Source organism: Rhineura floridana, chromosome 14 (genome assembly GCF_030035675.1).
Source record: "Rhineura floridana isolate rRhiFlo1 chromosome 14, rRhiFlo1.hap2, whole genome shotgun sequence".
Taxonomy (NCBI): Eukaryota; Metazoa; Chordata; class Lepidosauria; order Squamata; family Rhineuridae; genus Rhineura; species Rhineura floridana.
Genome location: NC_084493.1, coordinates 4172946 through 4192357, shown reverse-complemented (window position 1 = coordinate 4192357; position 19412 = coordinate 4172946). Strand labels below are relative to the sequence as shown.

Genomic DNA, 19412 nt, shown 5'->3' with positions numbered 1-19412 from the left:
GAAATCCCTACGCATAGGGTCGCCATAAGTCGGGATCGACTTGAAGGCAGCCCATTTCCATTTCCATAGTGCTTCCTTGGATGCCAATCGCCCTTTCACCATCCTTCCAGGTACAGAAAGGTCGATAGTTTAGACCGGTCTTGCAGGGTGAACGTTCTCTTTTCGCCCAATCTGTATTTATTGGTGTTTTTATGGTCGCTTTTTTTGGTGCTGTATGAAGCCTCAATAAATATATGGAAATATATTGTTTTACTTCATTGAAGGAATGAACCAATACATCTCTAGCAAGGCGGGCACCGCTCACAATCTCTCCTCTTGCTTTTTATTTACTGGGCACACGCCCCGATCTCCCCCTCCCTCGGGCCAGTCTGTACCCAGCCCCGCCCCGCCGTCGTGTGAACGCAGCCCGGCCCCTGACACGACTCGGGCTCCAAGGGGAGCCCAGCTCCCAGCCGGCTTCCGCGCAATGTCTATTTTAAGCAGATTTCCCACAAGCCCCGCGAGGAGGAAGAGAGGGGAGGAAAAGGGAATGAAAGAGCAGCCGAGGCAGAAGATGCCGCGGGTGGTGGAGTAAATCGGCACCATCTTACCAGGCACCGCCCGCCTGGCTGGCTGGCTGGCCCGGGTTTGCTGCGGCGCGGGGCGGAGAACTCGCTGCCTGCCTGGGATTAAAGGGATGCGCGTTCGAATCCCGGCACCTGGCCAAGGGAGAGCGAGGGGCAGGCCGGGCTGCAGCGGGAATGCCCCGGCAGTGAGGAGGCTGCAGGGGGCATGGAGGACGACTTGGCTTCCGAGGACGACACTCGTAAGGAGAGGAAGGGGGGCCGGGGAAGGAGGTGCCGCAGGGGGGCGGGCGTGGCTCAGTGGCAGAGCAAGGTCCCAGCCCTGGTTCAATCTCCGATGGCATCTCTGCCCAGATAACTCCTGCCTGAAATCCTGGAGAGCCGCTGCCAGTCAGTGTCGACAGACCTGAGCGAGATGGACCAACGGGTCTGACTCAGTATAAGGCGGCTTACAAGCCCCTGCCCCTAGGAGCCTGCAGTCAGGATTTCCTTCGGGAGGCGGAAAAGGAGCCAGTGGGATGGCTTGTGGGAGGGAATGGGATGCAGAGCCACAGGCTACGTCGGGCTTCGTTCTGGGGCGAGGCGAAAGGTGTGTGTGTAGGCGGGGGAGAGAACTATTCCCTGCGGAAAGAAGCGCGGGGAGCGGCAGCTACGGCAGGCCTCCGCCGAAAGGCCCTCGAGGTGGAGCTCTTGGTGGATCTGGCCCAAATGCTTTGGTGGCTCGAAGGAACCAGAATGTGCCCAGCACACTAGCCCGGCTAAATGTTAATCATACTTGGAGGAGATCCATTGATTCCAAAGGAAGATGGATTTTTATATATTCTTGTTCACCGCTTATTTATTTATTAACTTTATTTATACCCCGCCGCTTAGTATTAGATACTTTACGTTAAGCAGTTTATAGATTCTTTAAAAAAATAATTGTTAAGTTACAGTTTTACAATAAAAGGAGATGGAAGGTGTAGAGGAATCAGGTCTCTGCCCCCGGGTGATTGGTTGGTTTTTAATTTATATACCAGTCAATTGTCGAAACCTCCTTTCCCAGCCTTTGGCTCCCCAGATGTTGCTGGACTACACTTCCCCTCATTCCTGACCATTGGTCATGCTGGCTGGGGCTGATGGGAGTTGTAGTCCATCTGGGGCACCCAAAAGCTGGGAAAGGCTGTTCTAAGTGGTTTGCATAGATTAGAACATAAAATAGACATCAAAATGGTCAACAGAAGTCGGATGCTAAAAACAAGTTGACCTTAAAAAAGTAACCTTGGATATGATCTTAAAAGACCGTGGGGCTTTCAATAAAGTGTTATTTATTTATTTATTACATTTATACCCTGCCTTTCTTTGTTTATGAAACCTAAGGCGGCTTACATATGCTTCCCAGGCAGTCTCCCATCCGGGCGCTGACCAGACCTGGAGCTGGCCTCATGTGCCTTCAGACCATAGCCTGAGACTAGTGTTGTGGTTCAGCGGTGAGCATCTGTTTTTACATGCAGAAGGTCCCAGCTTCAATCCCCAGCATCTCTAGGTAGGGCTGGGAGAGACCCCTGTCTGAAACCCCGGAGAGTCGCTGCCTGCTGGTCAGTGTGGATAAATCTAGCTCAGTATAAGGCAGCATCCTGTGCCCTTGTCTTCCACAGCTGGCCCTGGACTAGTGTTGGGTCACTTCCAGTTGTCCAGTTTGGCATTCTTTGTGCTCGTTCCTTATGTTACGGGATTCACTTTCTGAAACGACGCGTTTCTAAAAGTGGGGCATTTTCTGCTATGCATCACTGTCTGAGGACATGGAGGCTGCCTGTTGGCTCTCTGTGTGAGTTCCTGCTCTGGCATTGTTCCGTCCAATGAGGCTTTATTGGGGGCAGTTAATCCTACCTCCGGCATAGGCACATAACAGAACGATCCGCCCTCTGAGACTGACTGCAGGCTGGCTGTGCTGACCATCTGTTCCGTGCGCATATGAGCCATCTGTTCGGCGGGCATCTCCTTGCAGTCAGCAACATGTACGCAGCTCCCTTTAGGATTTCATGTCTGTGTTTTTCATTAAACAATCTGCACCGCAATGGTCACAGAGGCCACCTTACATTTCTTTCCTTCCCAAGTGCTTCTTTCGGAGAAAGAGTTTCATGATGCAGCCAGACAAAATAACACAGGACGGATGGAACAGCTGATCAAGAGGGGAGTGGACGTCAAAGCCAAGAATAATGTAGGTACTTGTTTTTGGGGGGAGGGGGTGTACAGATCACTTTTGCAGGCTTTGCAACCTCAACTTCCCCCGCAGATCTAGTGAGCATAAATTCTGGTTTGTTTGGGGGCAGGTTAGACAATGGTCACATCCTCACCATACCTACACCACTGGGAATTGTGGGAACTGTGGCTTCCTAAGGGTCTCCTGCCAACTCTGAGCACTCTACGATTCTTTAGAGAGCTACTGCCAGTCAGTGTAGAGAAGACTGAGCTTGGTGGACCACCGTGGTTTGACCCAGTGTAGTGAAGGGCTGCAGCTCAGCGGTACAGCATCTGCCTGCACGAGGTCCCAGGTTCAGTCCAGAGAGGGCTGGGACTGTTCTCTGCCTGAAACCCTGGGGTGCTGCTGCCATCCAGTGGGGACAAGACTGAGCTAGATGGAGCAATTGTCTGACTCGGCAGCTGACAAGGCGGCTTCCTCTGTTCTTGGCTGTAGCACCTTGAAGCAAAGGCAGGAAGCCATGCAAAATAAATAAATAGTTAGTGGCAGGGGGCGGGCATGGCTGAGGGGGGCAGCATCAAGGGCAGCCCCTGCAAACCTAAAGTCAGATCTGCTCCTCCTTCCCCTAATCTCCTAATCTCTTCCTTCCTTTCCAGATAGACAGGACAGCTCTCCACTGGGCTGCAGGAGCTGGTCACGAGCAGGCAGTTCGCCTTCTCTTGGAGCACGACGCCTCCGTGAACGACAACGACAGCGTGAGCCTAGGCGGAACTTAGAACGTTTGCATCTGCGTGGCTTTTTTTACAAAACAAAACAGCCATTTGGTTGGAGAATCATCTTCAAGGAGCTGTTTTATTGTTTATTTAAAACATTTTAATGTGCAACAGAGGCGGTTGGCATGCAAGCGAAATATGAATGTGTCATAAATGCAAAGATTATTTGTGAAAGGTGGCAGTGAATTATGGAGGCTCAGGATGGTGGGCGGGGGGAGGAATTCCAGAGCTGTGTGCCTTCCAAATGGTTTGGACTACCACTCTCGTTCACCCCATGCATTGTACATAGGACTGCCCTTGAAGATTGCCAGGGGCTGGTGGGGCTTGTAGCCCAAACCATCTGGAAGGCACCTGACTGGAGAAGGCAGCTCTTGTGAGGATGATGGTGGCACATGTCAAATCCCAGGGGTTTACTTCTTGCTGCCGCTGAGGTAATTTCAACTTCCACTTGTCGTAGTTCACCCTAGGGAAGTATAGGATATCTGTTGTCTCTGAGTCTGATTGTTACTATATTCTAGGTATTTGATATTTCTCCTCTCTCTCTCTCTCTCTCTCTGGCTACCCAGTTTGGGATGAACGCCCTCCTCCTGTCGGCTTGGTTCGGCCACTTGCGTGTCCTTCAGATCCTCGTCAATGCTGGTGCCAATATCACCTGTGCAAACAAGGTGTGCCGTCTTTCCTTGGTGTTCACCGCTCAGTGCCAGCCAAGGCATGACAGAGAAGTTTTGCCAAAACTCCTGCTGGCTTTTTCCCCCCTGCATTATCTCTCAACTGCAACCCTGGGCTGATTTGTATCTATAAATTAAGAACCAGTTTGAAATCAGTTTAAGCAATACAGAGTGCTTCCAGATGGTCACTGTTTTGCAGGTGGGAGTCATTCACATACCAGTAAATTCAGGTTGCACAGTTACTGGCAAATTTAGGTTGCACAATTAAAGTGGATTTGGGCTGTTGTATAGACGAAAAAGTCCCCCCATTGGACTGTTTGCACTAAGGAAAATAATAAAATGCACAGAAAAGTGTGGGGTAACAATTGCTTGATGCTTAGACATTGTTTAACCTCCCTCCAAACAAATCAGGATTTTTCAATAAACCGCTGATGTCATCTAATCTCACAAGCTTTATGCCAACAAATCAGGAGGAATGCTTAATAAACAGGTTATCTGGAAGCGACCATAGCTTCTCTCTGAGATCTCTGGTAGTTATTCCTGTGCTAATCTGCTGAGAACTTTCTGTTTGAGATCCATAGCCTTTCATAGAACTCTAGACATCTCCCATGTTGCACTGCTTGAAACCCTGGGGTGCCACTGCCAGCCAGTGTGGTCGTTACTGGGCTCGATGGAATGACTGATTTACTATAAGGCAGCTTCCAGCGTTCATAAATATTCTATAGGAAAGAGTTGTAGCTCCATAGTAGAGCACATGCTTTGCACATGGGAGGTTCCAGGTCCATCTTGACATGTGCCCCACAGAGGCCTTTCTTGGTGCCTGCAAGATCTCCTTTCCCACCCTCTGAAATTAGGCTTGAAAGGAGTATGCTGTTGTAGCCAATATCAAGTGTTTGCTTATTTATTTGAAATAATTTCTCAACCACTTAGTATCTGGAAAATATCTCAGTGGTACATGCTATGTGCAAGATGAAAACAATATCCAAGCATATAAAACAGAGATTCAGGGGGTTCATGCCCATAAAACAGGGTCTAGTCTTGTGGGTCAGGGAAAGCGAGGGCAGAAATATAGGTCTTTGCAAGACTTCTGAAGCAACTGGTGGTCACGTATGGCAGAGAAAAGGCATTCCACAGTGCCCACAAACCATTTCTCCAGTTTGCAAATATGCCCACAGGGCCAAAAATGTTGGCGAGCCCTGGTGTTCATATGTAGCTGAAGCTGTTGGACAGCCACCTGCTCAAGAAACTGTATTCTCCTTCCTCCCTCCCCACCTCCCAAAGCCAATCTTTGGAGTGGCATTCTTAAACCTGAACTCTTCTTTGTTACAGCACATGCAGACAGTTGACTTAGCTTGGGCTACAATGTCTCTTAAGGCACTCGGACGTGGTTGCAGAAATAGTCTCAGACAAAGGGAGGTGGGGTGGGTCTCAGACCAGAGCATCAAGCCAGCCTGTGTGGGCAGGCAGTGTTTATTCAGTTGGGATGCTTGTTGCTGTTTGTGTAAACCAACCATAGCTGGAAAGGCAAGCCTGTATATTTTTGTAATAGATAACTGGGAATGAGTAAGACATTAAATGATGGCTGTAAAAGATAAGCACAGAGGGAAGTGACTTCCATCAAGAGGGGTTTGGCACCCAGATTAGCTCTGATGGCTGCAAAGTGCAGGAGAAAGTTCACACGACTCCCAGGCGGAAGAGTGGCTAAGTTCATCCAGAGGGTTGCCAGCTTTATCATCAGTGGCCTCCATTCCTGAAATTCTCATCTGGAATACTTTCATTGCCTTCCTCTCTGAGGGGAGATATGATAGCACTCTTCAAGTACTGGAAAGGTTGTCACACAGAGGAGGGCTAGGACCTCTTATTGATCGTCCCAGAGAGCAGAACACAGAATAATGGGCTCAAGTTACAGGAAGGAAGCCAGATTTCGGCTGAACATCAGGAAAAACTTCCTAACTGTTAGAGCGGTCTGACAATGGAACCAATGACCTCGGGAGGTGGTGGGCTCTCCAACACTGGAGGACTTCAAGAGGCAGCTGGACAGCCACCTGTCAGGTTTGCTTTAATGTAGATTCCTGCATTGAGCAGGGGGGTTGGACTCGATGGCTTTATAGGCCCCTTCCAACTCTACAATTCTATGATTCTCTTAGCTTTAGGGCTGACGAGTAATTCTAGAGCAGGAGGGGGGAACCTTTTTCAGCCTGTGTTCCTTTGAGGACAACCTTCAGGAAGGTGGTGTGTGCCGGGCGGATGAGGCCAGAGGCAAAAGGGGACAGAGAGATGGATGTGACTCTTGCAGTAGGCTACATTCCAGCAATGCAAAAGTCAGAGGCTTCCATCCTGGCTGGAAAGAGGCAATATGACATCCCCAACTGCACAAACATTTAAACCAGTATCATACCACTTTTAAACAGTTGTGACTTCTCCCAAAGCATCCTGGGAACTGTAGTTTGTTTTTTTATTTTATTTTCAAAATAAACAAAATATAAACATAACCAACAAAATAAACCCAAAATATTACACTACATAGATTACAATCATATTACTTATAAAGATTACATTTTTTATTATCCATAGTGAATTATTAACATAATTTTAATTCATACATTAATACTGTTCCCTTTCTTTTCCTTTCTTGCAGGATTTCCTATCCTTTCATTTATTGGACCATTTAATCATAGTGCCATATCTATGTGTATGCCATTGGCAGGGGGATCCTTATATCTTGTAGATTTATATTATTGATAAAATCATACCATACTGGAATGAAATTAGTCCCTTTGTTCTCTTGCTCTCTTTAAATTATCTGTTAGTTTTTCAAGCAGAGCTACATCCCAAACTGTTTTATACCAGGAATCTATATTTGCTCCTTGAAGGTCTTTCCAGTTCGTTAAGGTTGCTTAGAGTTCCCTGGGATGAGGGATTGATTTATAAACCTCTCTGGGAAGTGTAGCTCTGTGAAGGAATTGGCGTCTCCTAACAATTCTCAGCATCCTTAATGAACTACGGTTCCCAGGATGCTTAGGTGGAAGGCCATGACTGTTTAAAGTGGGATGACACTGCTTCAAATGTGTGGTGCAGATGGGAGCCACAGTTTGCAGACACATTCTGGCCAGGCAAAAGCACTCGAGGGTACGGAGCAAGGCCATTGAGGGGAATGGCCTGGGGAGTGTCCCAAGGGCCAGATAATAAAGAGGCCTGGCGGGCTGCATTCAGCCCTCTGGCCTGAGGTTCCTCGTCTTTGTTCTAGAGCTTTTTTAATCAGTTATCTGGCTTTTAATCAACTAGATTTAACTGTTCCTGTTTGTTTGTCTTTTTCTCCCAGAATGATCATAACTTGCTGCATTGTGCAGCCCAAAGAGGTCATATCAAGGTCATCGAGTTCATCATGGAAGACCTCGAGGACATGCGGCTGGATAGGAAAGATAAGGTGGGCAAGAGCGGCAGTGTGGTATAATGGTTAAGGTGTTGAACTATGACCTGGGAGACCAGGGTTCGAATCCCTGCTCAGCCATGAAGTCCACTGGGTGACCTTGGGCCAGTCGCTGTCTCTCAGCCTAACCTACCTCACAGGATTGTTGTGAGGATAAAATGGGAAGGGGGACAACAATGTACACTACCCTGAGCTCCTTGGACGAAAGGTGGGATATAAATGTACAAAACAAACAACCACAACCACCACCACACAGCCACACACACAAACTAATAACAAAACACACACAACCGCACAAACACCACCACACAAACAAACCACAACACAAACACACAGTCAAACACGCAAGCAACCATATAAACAAACTAAAGTTGAAGACCAGCCCAAGGCACTGGGCTTGTTGAAGCTGTGTACTGGGACATCCTCAAGCTCTTTGGCGTTCAGTGTAGATATTTTGCATTTATTTTATGGAGTACATTTATATCCCGTCTTTCTTATGTGATGGAACACGAGGCACTATACACGTGATTCCCAGGAGGTCTCTCGTGCTGGCACTGACCAGACACAGACCTGCTTAGCTTGAACTAGGTAGTGGCTCCATGTACCTTCAGGCATATCCTGGGGTGTTTGGTAACGGGTACCATGTTTCCCTGAAAGACAACTACCCCATCCCATTGATTTGTCACTGTAACATGTAGCCATGGTGAAATGTTGAATGTGTCCTAAGGTTCTTAACTTCGGAGGTACCAACGGTGAGGCCTGTGAGTGAACTGAGAGCATCCCCAAAACACTTTCTGGAATCCTCTGTGACACACAGGCCTTCCATGGTAGACTCACGGGGCTTCTAACGAGACAATGTAGAAAGGGATCCCTGAATCTAGAAATTTTGAAAACTGGTGGTCTAAGGTTTTCCCAATATTTTCAGCAAAGCTTAAGTAGTTAGGCCCGTAAGGCCACAGAGTCAAACTTGGAATAAGTCAACGTGTAAATGAGTGATAAATGTCTCCTGCACAAGCCCATTGAAACAAAACCCTGGATTGTGTCCAACCAAGCTATCCTCAGAGGAGACCCCTTGAAATTAATAGATCCAAGATAGCTGTGTATACTAATTTCAGTGGGTCTGCTCTGAGTAAGACTAGTGGTGGCTACCACCCAATGTATACGTGTTGTACACGGCACCCATCACCTGACTGGCACAACAATGAATGTTAAATAGCACCAGCAATCATTGTATTAATGTTTTCCTGTGGTGGTTGTATTCTTTCTGTCCTGAAAGGTGGACAGAACTGCATTGCATCTGGCTGCAGAAAATGGGCAACTGGAGGTAGTGGAGTTCTTGATTCGCTCAGGTTGTGCCCACAGCATCAAAGACAAGGTATGGGAAGGGACAAGGGCTGGCGTTTGGTTTGGTCCAGGGGCTGCTGTCCATGAGTCTTCCTTTCCTTTTTTCCCTGAGCATGCTTCCCTCTTCAGTTAGACTGTCCCTCCATTTATTGGTGCTTTGGGAGAACAACGACGTTGGTCCCCCATTGATAGCTCTTCCTCCCACATATTCATGTTGGATGTTGCACTGATTTGCAGGAGAAGAACACGGCGCTCCATTTAGCTGCCAAGAATGGTCATGCAGAGGTACTGCAGAAGCTCTTAGAAGTAGAAATGAGCCTCGATGAGAAGAACGTGGTGAGAAGAAGACCTTTATTTATTTCAGGAATTAATGAATGAATTATTTCAGTAATTAATTAATGTTTTAAGTTGGATTCCTGCATTGAGCAGGGGGTTAGACTCGATGGCCTTATAGGCCCCTTCCAACTCTACTATTCTGTGATTCTAGACTTGTTAGTCACTTACCCAAAGGACTCCAAGCAACGTACAACATACTAAAAATAGGAATACATAATACCATAAAAGCAGAACAATACAACCACCATAGGAAACATTGGCATCACATGAATAACCAAACAACATCATCTCAGTCTATCAAATGCCGGGGGGGGGGGACTCTTTACCTGGTGCAGAAAAGTCAACCAAGGTGCCAAGTGACCTCGCTGGGGGAGCATTCCACCAAACAGGGAGCCACAACTCAAAAGGCCCTTTTAGAAGATCTAAAGATCCAGGTAGGTTCTTCTGTCTTCTTGTTCTTGTGACTGGCCAGAGGTCTTAATGCCTGAGTGGGGGGCAGATTTGAACCCAGGGTGATATCCAACTAAGCTGTGTTCACAGTAGGCCTGCTGAAATCAATGGACTTGCGTTATTGCATTAGGCCTACTCTTGAGCCTGACTAACTTTGGATATCAACTCTGGCAGTGGCAGCTGGTGCCCATTGGAACGGGCAGGGTGGAATGCAGAGAGGCCAACAGTAGGTGGAGCCAGAGCCGATGACGGGCAGATCCAACTCATTCTAGTTTTGTCCCCATCCTCCTCCCTGCTGAGTTCTACAAGAGCAAAACAGAGACTGAGGAAGAGGAGGAGGAGGAAGCTGGCAGCCAGGGCCCCCTCCTGGGCAAGTTGTAAGAAGGAAGGGGGCAGGTGGGGGCTGGCTAAAAACGGACTGAGGTTGGTGGGCAGCGCCCCGTCTGTCCTGATAGACCAACCTCCACTGACCCCCTGCTCTCCCAGGTCCCAGTCAGACACTCGAAACACTTGTAATCAGGAATCATAGAATAGTAGTTGGAAGGGGCCCATCGAGTCCAACCCTCTGCTCAGTGCAGGAATCCAAATTAAAGCACACCAGACAGGTGGCTGCCCAGCTGCATCGTGGATGCCACCAGTGTTGGACAGCCCACCACCTCCCTAGGCAATTGGTTCCATTGTCATTCCACTCTAACAGGAAGTTTTTCCTGATGTTCAGTCGAAATCTGGCTTCCTACAACTTGAGTCCATTATTCAGTGTCCTGCACTCTGGGACGACTGAGAAGAGATCCTGACCGTCTTCGGTGTGGCAACCTTTCAAGTACTTGAAAAGTGTTGCGCTGTGTGTAGTTGTGTTGCTTAATTTTGTTTAAAAGCAGCACCACAGCAGCAGAGAGTAACAGCAGATGTTGAAATGTGAGTGTGCCAGCGTGTGCATGCGTTTGCCTAAGAAAGCAGGCTTCTTACCTTCCTCTCCCTTCTCAGGAAGGCTTGAGTGCCTTGCACTTGGCTGCTGAAGGTGGATATCACAATTGTGTGAAGCTACTTCTGGAAGCCGGTTGTGATGTCAATACCCAAACTCAGGTGAGTGGCGAAGGTGATTTCCTTCTCAGTTCCACTGCAGGAAGGATATGGAGGAATATTTCGGGCCATTCATAAGGGATTAAATAACTGGGGCCTTGTGGATAATCTTTGTTGTATTGTCTGAATGTCTGTCTCAGAAAAAGATGACCTGCCTTCATTACGCTGCACTGAATGGCTATGAAGATATGGCCAGGATCCTCCTTGATGCAGGAATCCACACAGATGCACTGAATTACGTAAGTGGCTTACTGTGTTGGGTTACCTCTGGAGCGTCTTTGCACCTCTTGAGCAGAGAATGAGGGGGCATCCAGGGAGAGTCCATCCATTGAGCTGTGCTGTACTTCCCTTGTTGGGGGGAACAGTCACGTCAATCTCTTTCAGCAAAAATAAGAAAAGCGTTTGTCGTAAATTGGTGGTCTCTCTGCCTCCAGGCACTCAACCCTAAAACCTATTTCCAGTGCCAGAGCATGATGGGTGCCTGTGCATACAGAGCAGAGCGCCATACCTTTTCCACGGAATCCTGGCACACCTGAAGCTGCCCTTCTAGCTCAGAGGATGTACCTTAGAAGCCAGGCCTTCTGCTCAAAATACCCATTTTCTTCTTTCCACAGCAAAACGCATCAGCTATGCACATCGCGGTGCTACAGAACCATCCAGCCATTGTTAAGCTCCTGATTGATGCTGAATGTGATCTGGATATCCTTGATAATGTAAGGCTTTTTAACTGGGGCAACCAACTGATTGAAGATGTTACAAACAGCACCTGTGGACACACGCTGCAGATGGAGTGCAGACAAACAACTAAGGCACTTCATGTAACAGGTGGCCTTTTTAATGAGGCTTAAGAGTGATGGAAAGAAGCATTTAAGATTATTAAGGGAATGTCAAGAAAAGTCTCGGAGTATACACCACAGGCTCTTTAATTATAGGACTACATCAAAAAGGGAAAGCTGAACACTGATTATTAGTAATATTAGGAGATGCAGAAAATGTTAGGAGCTAAAAAGTAGGGATGGGATTTTTCTGTACTACCTCTTGACTGCATGCCTGGGCTGATCGCCTACAAATTAAAAATCATTTTGAAATCCATTTAAGCAATATAGCGTGCTTCCAGGCTGTCACGTTTTCAGATGGGTTTCAATCACATACCAGCAAATTGAGGGCGTCCAGTTATTGTTGACTGGGAGGTCTTGCACAACAAACCGCTTCCCCAGAGATGACATTTTGCAATACGGAAAGTGGCCAGGAAATACACTTGCTTTGATGCAGCCTTGTCTAATCTCCCTGCAAACAAATCAGAAGTAATGCTTATTAAATAGCCAATGTCATCTAATCTCCCTGTGAAAAAAGAAATAATAATACATTTAATTTATGTGTCGCCTCTCTGGCCAATGGCCACTCTAGGCGACGTACATATAAACAGTTAAAATACAATACAATAAAATACAATAATACAATATAAAATATGATACAATATAAAACAATACAGCAGCAAATTAATGTTCAAAACTGATTCAGCTGGAAGCGCCCGAGACTTGGTTTCCTAAGGTTGCACAGTGAGTTTGTGGAAGAGGTGAAGTTGGGGACCTTCTGCAGGCAAAGTATCTGCTCTGCCACTGTTTAATACGTCCGCATTAATACTAGCTTCTTACTTCCTATTTTTATCCAGAGGCAGCAGAGCCCACTGCATATAGCTGCAGAGAATGGGAGACAGGACATTGCTGAGATGATTCTTATCGCTGGAGTGAACTTAAAACTAACAGACAAGGTAAACAATCCCATTGCAGAAAGCCACTACCTCTCCAGCTGTGGTTAGAATGCATAAAATTTGCATGCAGATGTTTGAAAGGCATTTTGGATTAGTCCAAAGACCCATCTACTCCAGCATCCTGTTCTCTCAGTGGCCAGCCAGATGCCCCAGTGGGAAGCCCACAAGCAGGACTTGAGTGCAAGAACCCTGTTTCCAGTTGCAATTCTCAGCAACTGGTATTCGGGGGCAATCCTGAGCTAGAGGCACCAATGGTCTGACTAGGCAAAGGGTCGTTTCCTACGTCCTAAATTGGCCTTCCCTGTGGGATGTAGTCCGTAAGAAGAGCCCTGCTGGATTAGGCCAGAGGCTTGCCTACTCCAGCATCACAGTGGCCAGTCAGATGCCCAAGCAGGACCTGAGTGCAACAGCACCTCCTCATGCTTGTGATTCCCAGCAACTGGTGTACAGAGGTGTGCTCTGTCTGATCCTGAAGGTAATATAGCCATCCTGATTAGTAGCCGTTGATAACCTTATCCTCCAGGAATGGGACTTATCCCCTTGGAAAGCCATCCAAGTTGGTGGCTGTCACTGCAGCGTGGGAGCCAATTCCATAGTTTAGCAAAGTATTGTGTGATGAAGTTTGTTTCTGGTATCTCCTGAATCTCCCACCATTCAGCTTCCTGGGATGTTTTTTGCCAGAGTTTTGCAGAGAGACAGGCAGGAAGAGCAATATGCTTGCAATGTTGTAAAGGTAGAAATGACATGACCTGGTGATGGACTGAGCATATTTGGCAAATAACTGTGCTGTGTGAATGAACCCTACGTTATGTGACCTGCCCCTCTCCTGGTTGCAAGTGGAATTTGTCTTTCTTACTGCAGGGAGTTAATGAAATCTGGCTGGCCTGATTAGGGTAAAAGCACATTTCCCTCCTTGAAGCAAATCCTTGCAGGCTGCTCTGTACAAACTTCTCCCCCATTGTATCAGTGTTTTTTGGTTGGTTTGGTTGTTTGAAGAGGACATTTTAAATTGGTAAGACAAGATTGTAAAGGCATATTATGCATCTATCATCAGTGGAAAATGAGGCGTGCCCACTCAAGATATATATGGCGTAAGTCAAATAATTACTGCACTTTAATTTAAGAAAGTGATAAATGCATTTCTGTTGTTGTTTTTGTGTGATCATTGCATTTATTTCCTTCTCCTGCTCCTCTACCTTTGATTGCAGCAAGGTAAAACATCCCTAGATATTGCTGCCCGTGGGAACCACATCAACTTGGCTGACATGATCATCAAAGCGGATAGGTTTTATAAATGGGAAAAGGTAGGTGGGCATGATGGAATGTTCAGATATATACCATCATGGAATGTTCACAGATACACCTGCTGAAGAGAGAGGTGTTGGCAATAGAATGTCAATAAACAGTCCAGGTTCTGTAAAGGAAAGGTTAGTTCAGCTGGGGTGGGGAGAAACCCTCACACAGAGAATAAATGAGGAAGAGGAGGCTGCTCTTACGTTCCGAGTCGTCTGACTCGGTGTACAGCAGCTTCCAGTCTTCATAAGAAGCATCTGCACCAGGTCCCAAGTTCAGTCCTGGCATCTCCAGTAGGGCTAGGGGAGACTCCCTGCCTGAAACCCGGCAGAGCTGCTGCCAGTCAGTGAGGACAACAGTGAGCTAGATGAATCAGTGGGTCTGGCTCTGTATAAGGCAGCTTCCTATGTTCCTCTCACCCATGCACCCAACAAAAAGAGAGCAGGAGGGTGATATTCAGACAATGTTAAAAACAACAATACACATTCAAGTTAGCAATGAATCAGATCTTGACATATTTTTTCCAGGATAATCTGAACAGCGACTCTGACTCCTGGGTAGCCAAGCACGTAACCTTCAAGCAGGACCACCGGATGGAGACGCAGCACATCCGCTCCGTCATGTGGAGGCTCGCAACCAAATACCTCAAACCCAGCGAGTGGAAGAAGCTGGCACATCACTGGAAGTTCACAGAGGCTCATATCAGAGCAATTGAACACCAGTGGACAGGTAGGGATGGAGGAGGCTCGGACTGAGACCTTCCCAGGCACTTTTTAGGGACTTAGGAAGCTGCCTTATACTGCATCAGACCATTGGACCATCTACCTCTGAGAGTTCTCTCCCGGTCCTACCTGGAGATTGAACCAGGAGCCGTCTGGATGCAAAGCAGTTGTACCCCTGCGCTACAGCCCTTCCCCAGACATCCAGTTGCTCACACAGAAGGCATGTAGGAGAGTTACCTGCCTCTGAGGGGCTGCCTGCCCTGCCCGAAGTCAGACTCAACCGCAGAGGTGTGCTTTTATTTAATAAAAGGTTCCATCTCGGGGTGCTTTGTGAATCAGTTTACAGATTACACAGGAATCAGCATCTCTACAGTACTTAAGTAGGCATGACTAGACCAGGCTAAAGACAATGTCGCAGCAATTATTCATGGGGGGGGGGAGAGAGATGATTGTCTTAAAACCCCACCTCCTCTTGCAGCCCAGACCCAGAAACCACCTCTAAGTGTTGCTGAACTATACCTCCCCTTCATGCAGTATGTCCATGCTGTCACACAGGAGAGCATGCTTGCAAACGTTCATACCTCCTAAGAGGGATAGTAAAAGCCCTTTGAGATTGCTGCTGCTGCTGCCACCTCCTGAGTGTGGCTGCCCCACTTCACCAAGGTCCTCCCCCTCCAGAGGTGGGCTTCGAGGCGGCAGAGGCTGCCGCCCAAGCAGGGAAGAGAGTGGAAGTACATCAGCAAGATCCTCCTCCAGGGGAGGATGGCAACGGCACAGGCAAGGAAGGGGGGCTTGGAGAGGGTGGTGAGGCAGCTTCCAGAACAGACAGTGCAGGGTCAGAGGCAGCGGGGTCTGTAGGGGCTGAACTGTCACTGTCCACAGCACGGGGGTCTGCTAGCTCCAGTGCACCCTGAAGCTCGCCTCCTGCGCCTTCCTCCAACTCCCAGTCTGCTGCCGCCTCCTCACTCCAGTCACTCCAAGTGTTTTCCAGGGGACTCAAGCAACTGCCTGCTGTCTCTGCATGAGTCACAACTTTGGGCTTGCCTCCTGCTAAACGCACTTAATTCCAGTGACTGGGTGTGAAAGGGTAGAGCAGTGCACCTCACTCACTACAATGTTTGGGAAGCACTATTAATGTCAGAATAGTAGCCTGACATTAGGAGAAACTCCTTGGAGGCTTGCAAAAGAACCCTCCATGCTTTCTCAAACGAATGTTCTTCAGGTTCTGGTTGCCATGCTGGCTAGGGCCGATGGGAGTTGTAGCCCAAAGTAGTTGGAGGGCACCAGGTTGGTGAGGCTGTGATAGATATTATTCTCACCAGGTGGTCAAACTTTTCCAAATTTTAAGATGCGTTTGAAGATGTTTTTAGTGTTTGAGCATTTGTTATTTGACACCCCAGGCTCCTTCTAGGAGGAAGGGCAGGATATAAGTTTAAAAATAAATTGTAGATGATCATGATGGTTAAAAATCACCTGGTGGTGGCTTTTCCAAGTCAAGTCCACAGCTACTCCCTCTTAACACTTCTGCCATAATATTAAACATTTAGGGGCAGAGGTTTTTTTTATCTGTATCTTCTGTTCTGCTTTCCAGGCAGCAAAAGCTACACAGAACACGGACATAGGATGTTGCTAATTTGGCTTCATGGCATAATTATGGCCGGGGAAAACCCAATCAAAGGACTGTACGAAGGCCTCGTGGGCATCGGGAGGAGAGATTTGGCAGGTGAGATCTTGTTTTGCATGATATTAGCTGGACCATCCAGCAAATCAATGTCACCTTAATTTTATCCTGTGAAAGTTCGGCATGCTGACGTCCCACTGCCAGAGTTTTCCAGGCTCTGGTCACGCCAAGAGCCCTTGTCAGGTGTTCAGCCTGAGCATGTGAGGGCAAAAAGTGGGTAGTTAGTGGTGTGCGTTTCCCACACTGAGCAGGAGGACAATCCTGTGTGTGCACAGAGCTGTACAGAATGAGGCACCCCTTTGTTGATGCCACAGTAAACACACTTGCTGCAAGAGGGCAAGGCCAATGGCATGGTCCAGCTCTGCCTCTGCTCTACGCATTTAGGAACGTAGGAAGCGGCTTTATACTGCGTCAGGCCATTGGTCCATCTAGCTCAGTATTGTCTGCACTGACTGGCAGCGGCTCTCTGCAGTTTCAGCTAGGGGTCTCTCCCAGTCCTACTTGGAGATGCTGGGGATTAAACCTGGGACCTTCTGCATGCAAAGCAGGTGCTCTGCCACTGAGCAATGACCTTTCCCCAAGTCCCTTAGTACAGGCTTCACTCATATGGTAGTTGGGAAAGGCTGCATGAGACCTTATTGTTAAGGAAGTGCGGTGTAGTGGTTAGAATGCTAGGCTAGGACCTGGCAGATCAGCGTTCAAATCCCCACTGAGCCGTGAAGCTCATTATGTGACCTTAGGGCAGTCACTGTCTCTCAGCCTAGCCTACCTTACAGGGTTATGAGGATAACATAGTAGAGCCAGAAGAACTATGCATGCCCCCTTGAGTTCTCTGGAGGAAAGGTGGGATATAAATGCAATAAATAAAACAAATGGCAATCAAAAATTCCTGGGAAGACTTAAGACTCCTTGTTGGAGCATTAGCAGGCAGGAAGGGCTATCACAAAATCTCAAGGACAGTAGATCTGCATTTTGTGTTGAAACAGAAAGCATCAGGAAACAAGCAAATGCAGACTCTACTTCGCCGAGGAAATGTACTGCAATGTGACACCAGCAAGAGCCCAGGAAGGCCCCTGCCTTTTGCTGCTTCAGAAGTTTCACTCCAGAGCTGCATCAAGCAAAACGGAGTATTTTTGAACTATTGGCCAAAAGGTACCCATAACCTGTCTCCAAGGGCTTATTGCCATAACCAATGGCAACCTTTTCTACTCAAGATCAGGTAAAAATGCAAGTTTTACGTCAGCAGATTCTACTCACAGCGTTCTTGTAGAAAAGGGAAGGCTTGATTCAGTACTTTCTCAAAACGTGGGAGACTGGGATGTGAAATATACATCTCCAGGTCTGAGACAAAGGCTGCAATCTTAAGGTTACTTACACGGAAGCCCCATTAAATACAAATTACTCATGAGTAAATGTTGTTAGCGTATAAAAGGGCAAGTGTTTTTTATACTGGAAAATCTCACTGTGAAGTAAAGACTCTACTTGTCCTTCTAGGACAGCCACAACTGCAGCAAACAGTTGTGATTAAGTTTCACTAGAGAATAACTTCATCTCCTGTTTCACCACTGGGGGCTGGTTTGAGAGAGACGCTAGTACCCTCTCTTGCTAGTCAGGTCCTAGTGGTCCATGTTTATTTTTCAGCGTAAACCAATTTGACCCTTTGCATGCAAGTATAATTTTTTTACAGTAATTTTACAATAATTGTATGCATTCTTAGCCAGCCCACCCCTCACCTCCCTGACTGTCTAAGGTTTTGTTCCCATGATTCCTTCTCCCACTGCCCAAGCCTAAACAGAGAAAAAGAAGACCAAACACCTGGTCAAGCCAAGATTAGGCATTTTTACGTTCCACTGACTTTAGAGAGACAGAATCAGATCTGTGCTTGAAGTTGGTTGGATTTTGGCCTAGGACAACTGTCAGAAACCTTTTCCCTTCTTGAGGTCCATTTGGACATAAGAACGTAAGAGCCTGGCTGCTGGATCAGGCCAGTGGCCTACCTAGTCCAGCATCCTGTTCTCACAGTAGCCAACCAGATGCCCATTATGGGAAGACCACAAGTTGGATGTGAGCGCAACAGCACTCTCCCCTCCTGTGGTTTCCAGCAACTGGTATTCAGGAACACCCTGCCTGTGACTGCAGAAGCAAAACATGGCCATCATGGCTCGTAGCAGTCTTTTGCGGGCTACATGTCAGAGGTAAAGAGTGGGCAGAGAAATGGATGTGACTCTTACCTTTTTACAGTAGGCTGCATTCCACATGCACCTCTCCATCCAGGTAAGCAAGAGTGTTCAAGGACAGATTCCAACTAGCCAAAAGCATTTAGGGAGGGTCGGGGGCAGAGCCAGCGCCTGGGGAAAGAGGCCCAAGGACTGGATAGAAAAACCTGGAGAGTCACATGTGGCCCCTGGGCCTAAGAGTTCTCCATCCACTGGCCCTAGCTTGTTGACAGTTTTCTATCAGCTAGATTTTTGTTGACCACAGCAATGATATGCTCACTCCCTTCATTAAAGCAGAAACCAGTGCCCAGGAAGCCGGCTTCTACCATGTCAGACCCAACTAGCTCAGGAGAGTCTACACTGATTGACAGCTGCTCTCCAGGGTCTCAGGCAGAGATCTCTCCCCTCCCCCTGAGATGCTGAGTATTGAACCTAGGACCTTCTAGATGAAAGGGAAATACTCTTTAACACTGAGCTACAGCCCTTTTGCAGTAGAAAGGGGCATCTTGCAGGGCTTGGTTGTATCTGAGAAAATGTGAAGTTGCAACAACAGAAGTTGCAATAATACCAACAAATCTCCCAGTTGCACATCCACTCCATGTTTTCAACCATCAGAATGCCCTTCAGCAGTGTATTTTGTGTAATGTTTGAAGCAGCTCTCCTCTGTACTCAGGTGTGGCACAAGACCACAGTGCCTGGTAAACGCTGGTCAGCTGCTGTGCTGGGTTCAGGCTGTAGCTTCAAACTTTCAGAAGGATACCCAAACCTGATTGGCTTGATGCACCATTGGGGGGGGGGGAGGGGAGGAGAATAGTCCCATGTGAAAATTGTTAGGGTGGGGACTTGATTTAGGATGTGGAGGGGGGGGAAGTTTACAACCAAGCCAATACTGTTGTATTCCAT

General features: G+C 47.5%; 1 protein-coding gene across 3 annotated transcripts; it reads left to right on the top strand.

The window, feature by feature from the left end:
* The first annotated feature begins 436 nt into the window (after positions 1-436).
* ANKDD1A (ankyrin repeat and death domain containing 1A) lies at positions 437-19284 on the top strand. 3 transcript variants are annotated; one of them, XM_061595649.1, is made up of 15 exons: positions 437-805; positions 2660-2763; positions 3402-3500; positions 4085-4183; positions 7509-7613; positions 8893-8991; positions 9198-9296; positions 10731-10829; positions 10967-11065; positions 11441-11539; positions 12499-12597; positions 13806-13901; positions 14418-14619; positions 16204-16335; positions 17280-19284. In XM_061595649.1, exons 1-15 carry the CDS (start codon positions 772-774, stop codon positions 17339-17341), a joined length of 1527 nt encoding a protein of 508 aa, XP_061451633.1. In that variant the 5' UTR covers positions 437-771; the 3' UTR covers positions 17342-19284. The 3 variants fall into 3 exon arrangements, with proteins under 3 accessions (XP_061451633.1, XP_061451632.1, XP_061451634.1); XM_061595648.1 differs by lacking the exon at positions 437-805 and adding an exon at positions 1091-1152; XM_061595650.1 differs by lacking the exon at positions 437-805 and having other exon boundaries at positions 2684-2763; positions 3406-3500.
* The last annotated feature ends 128 nt before the right edge of the window (positions 19285-19412 follow it).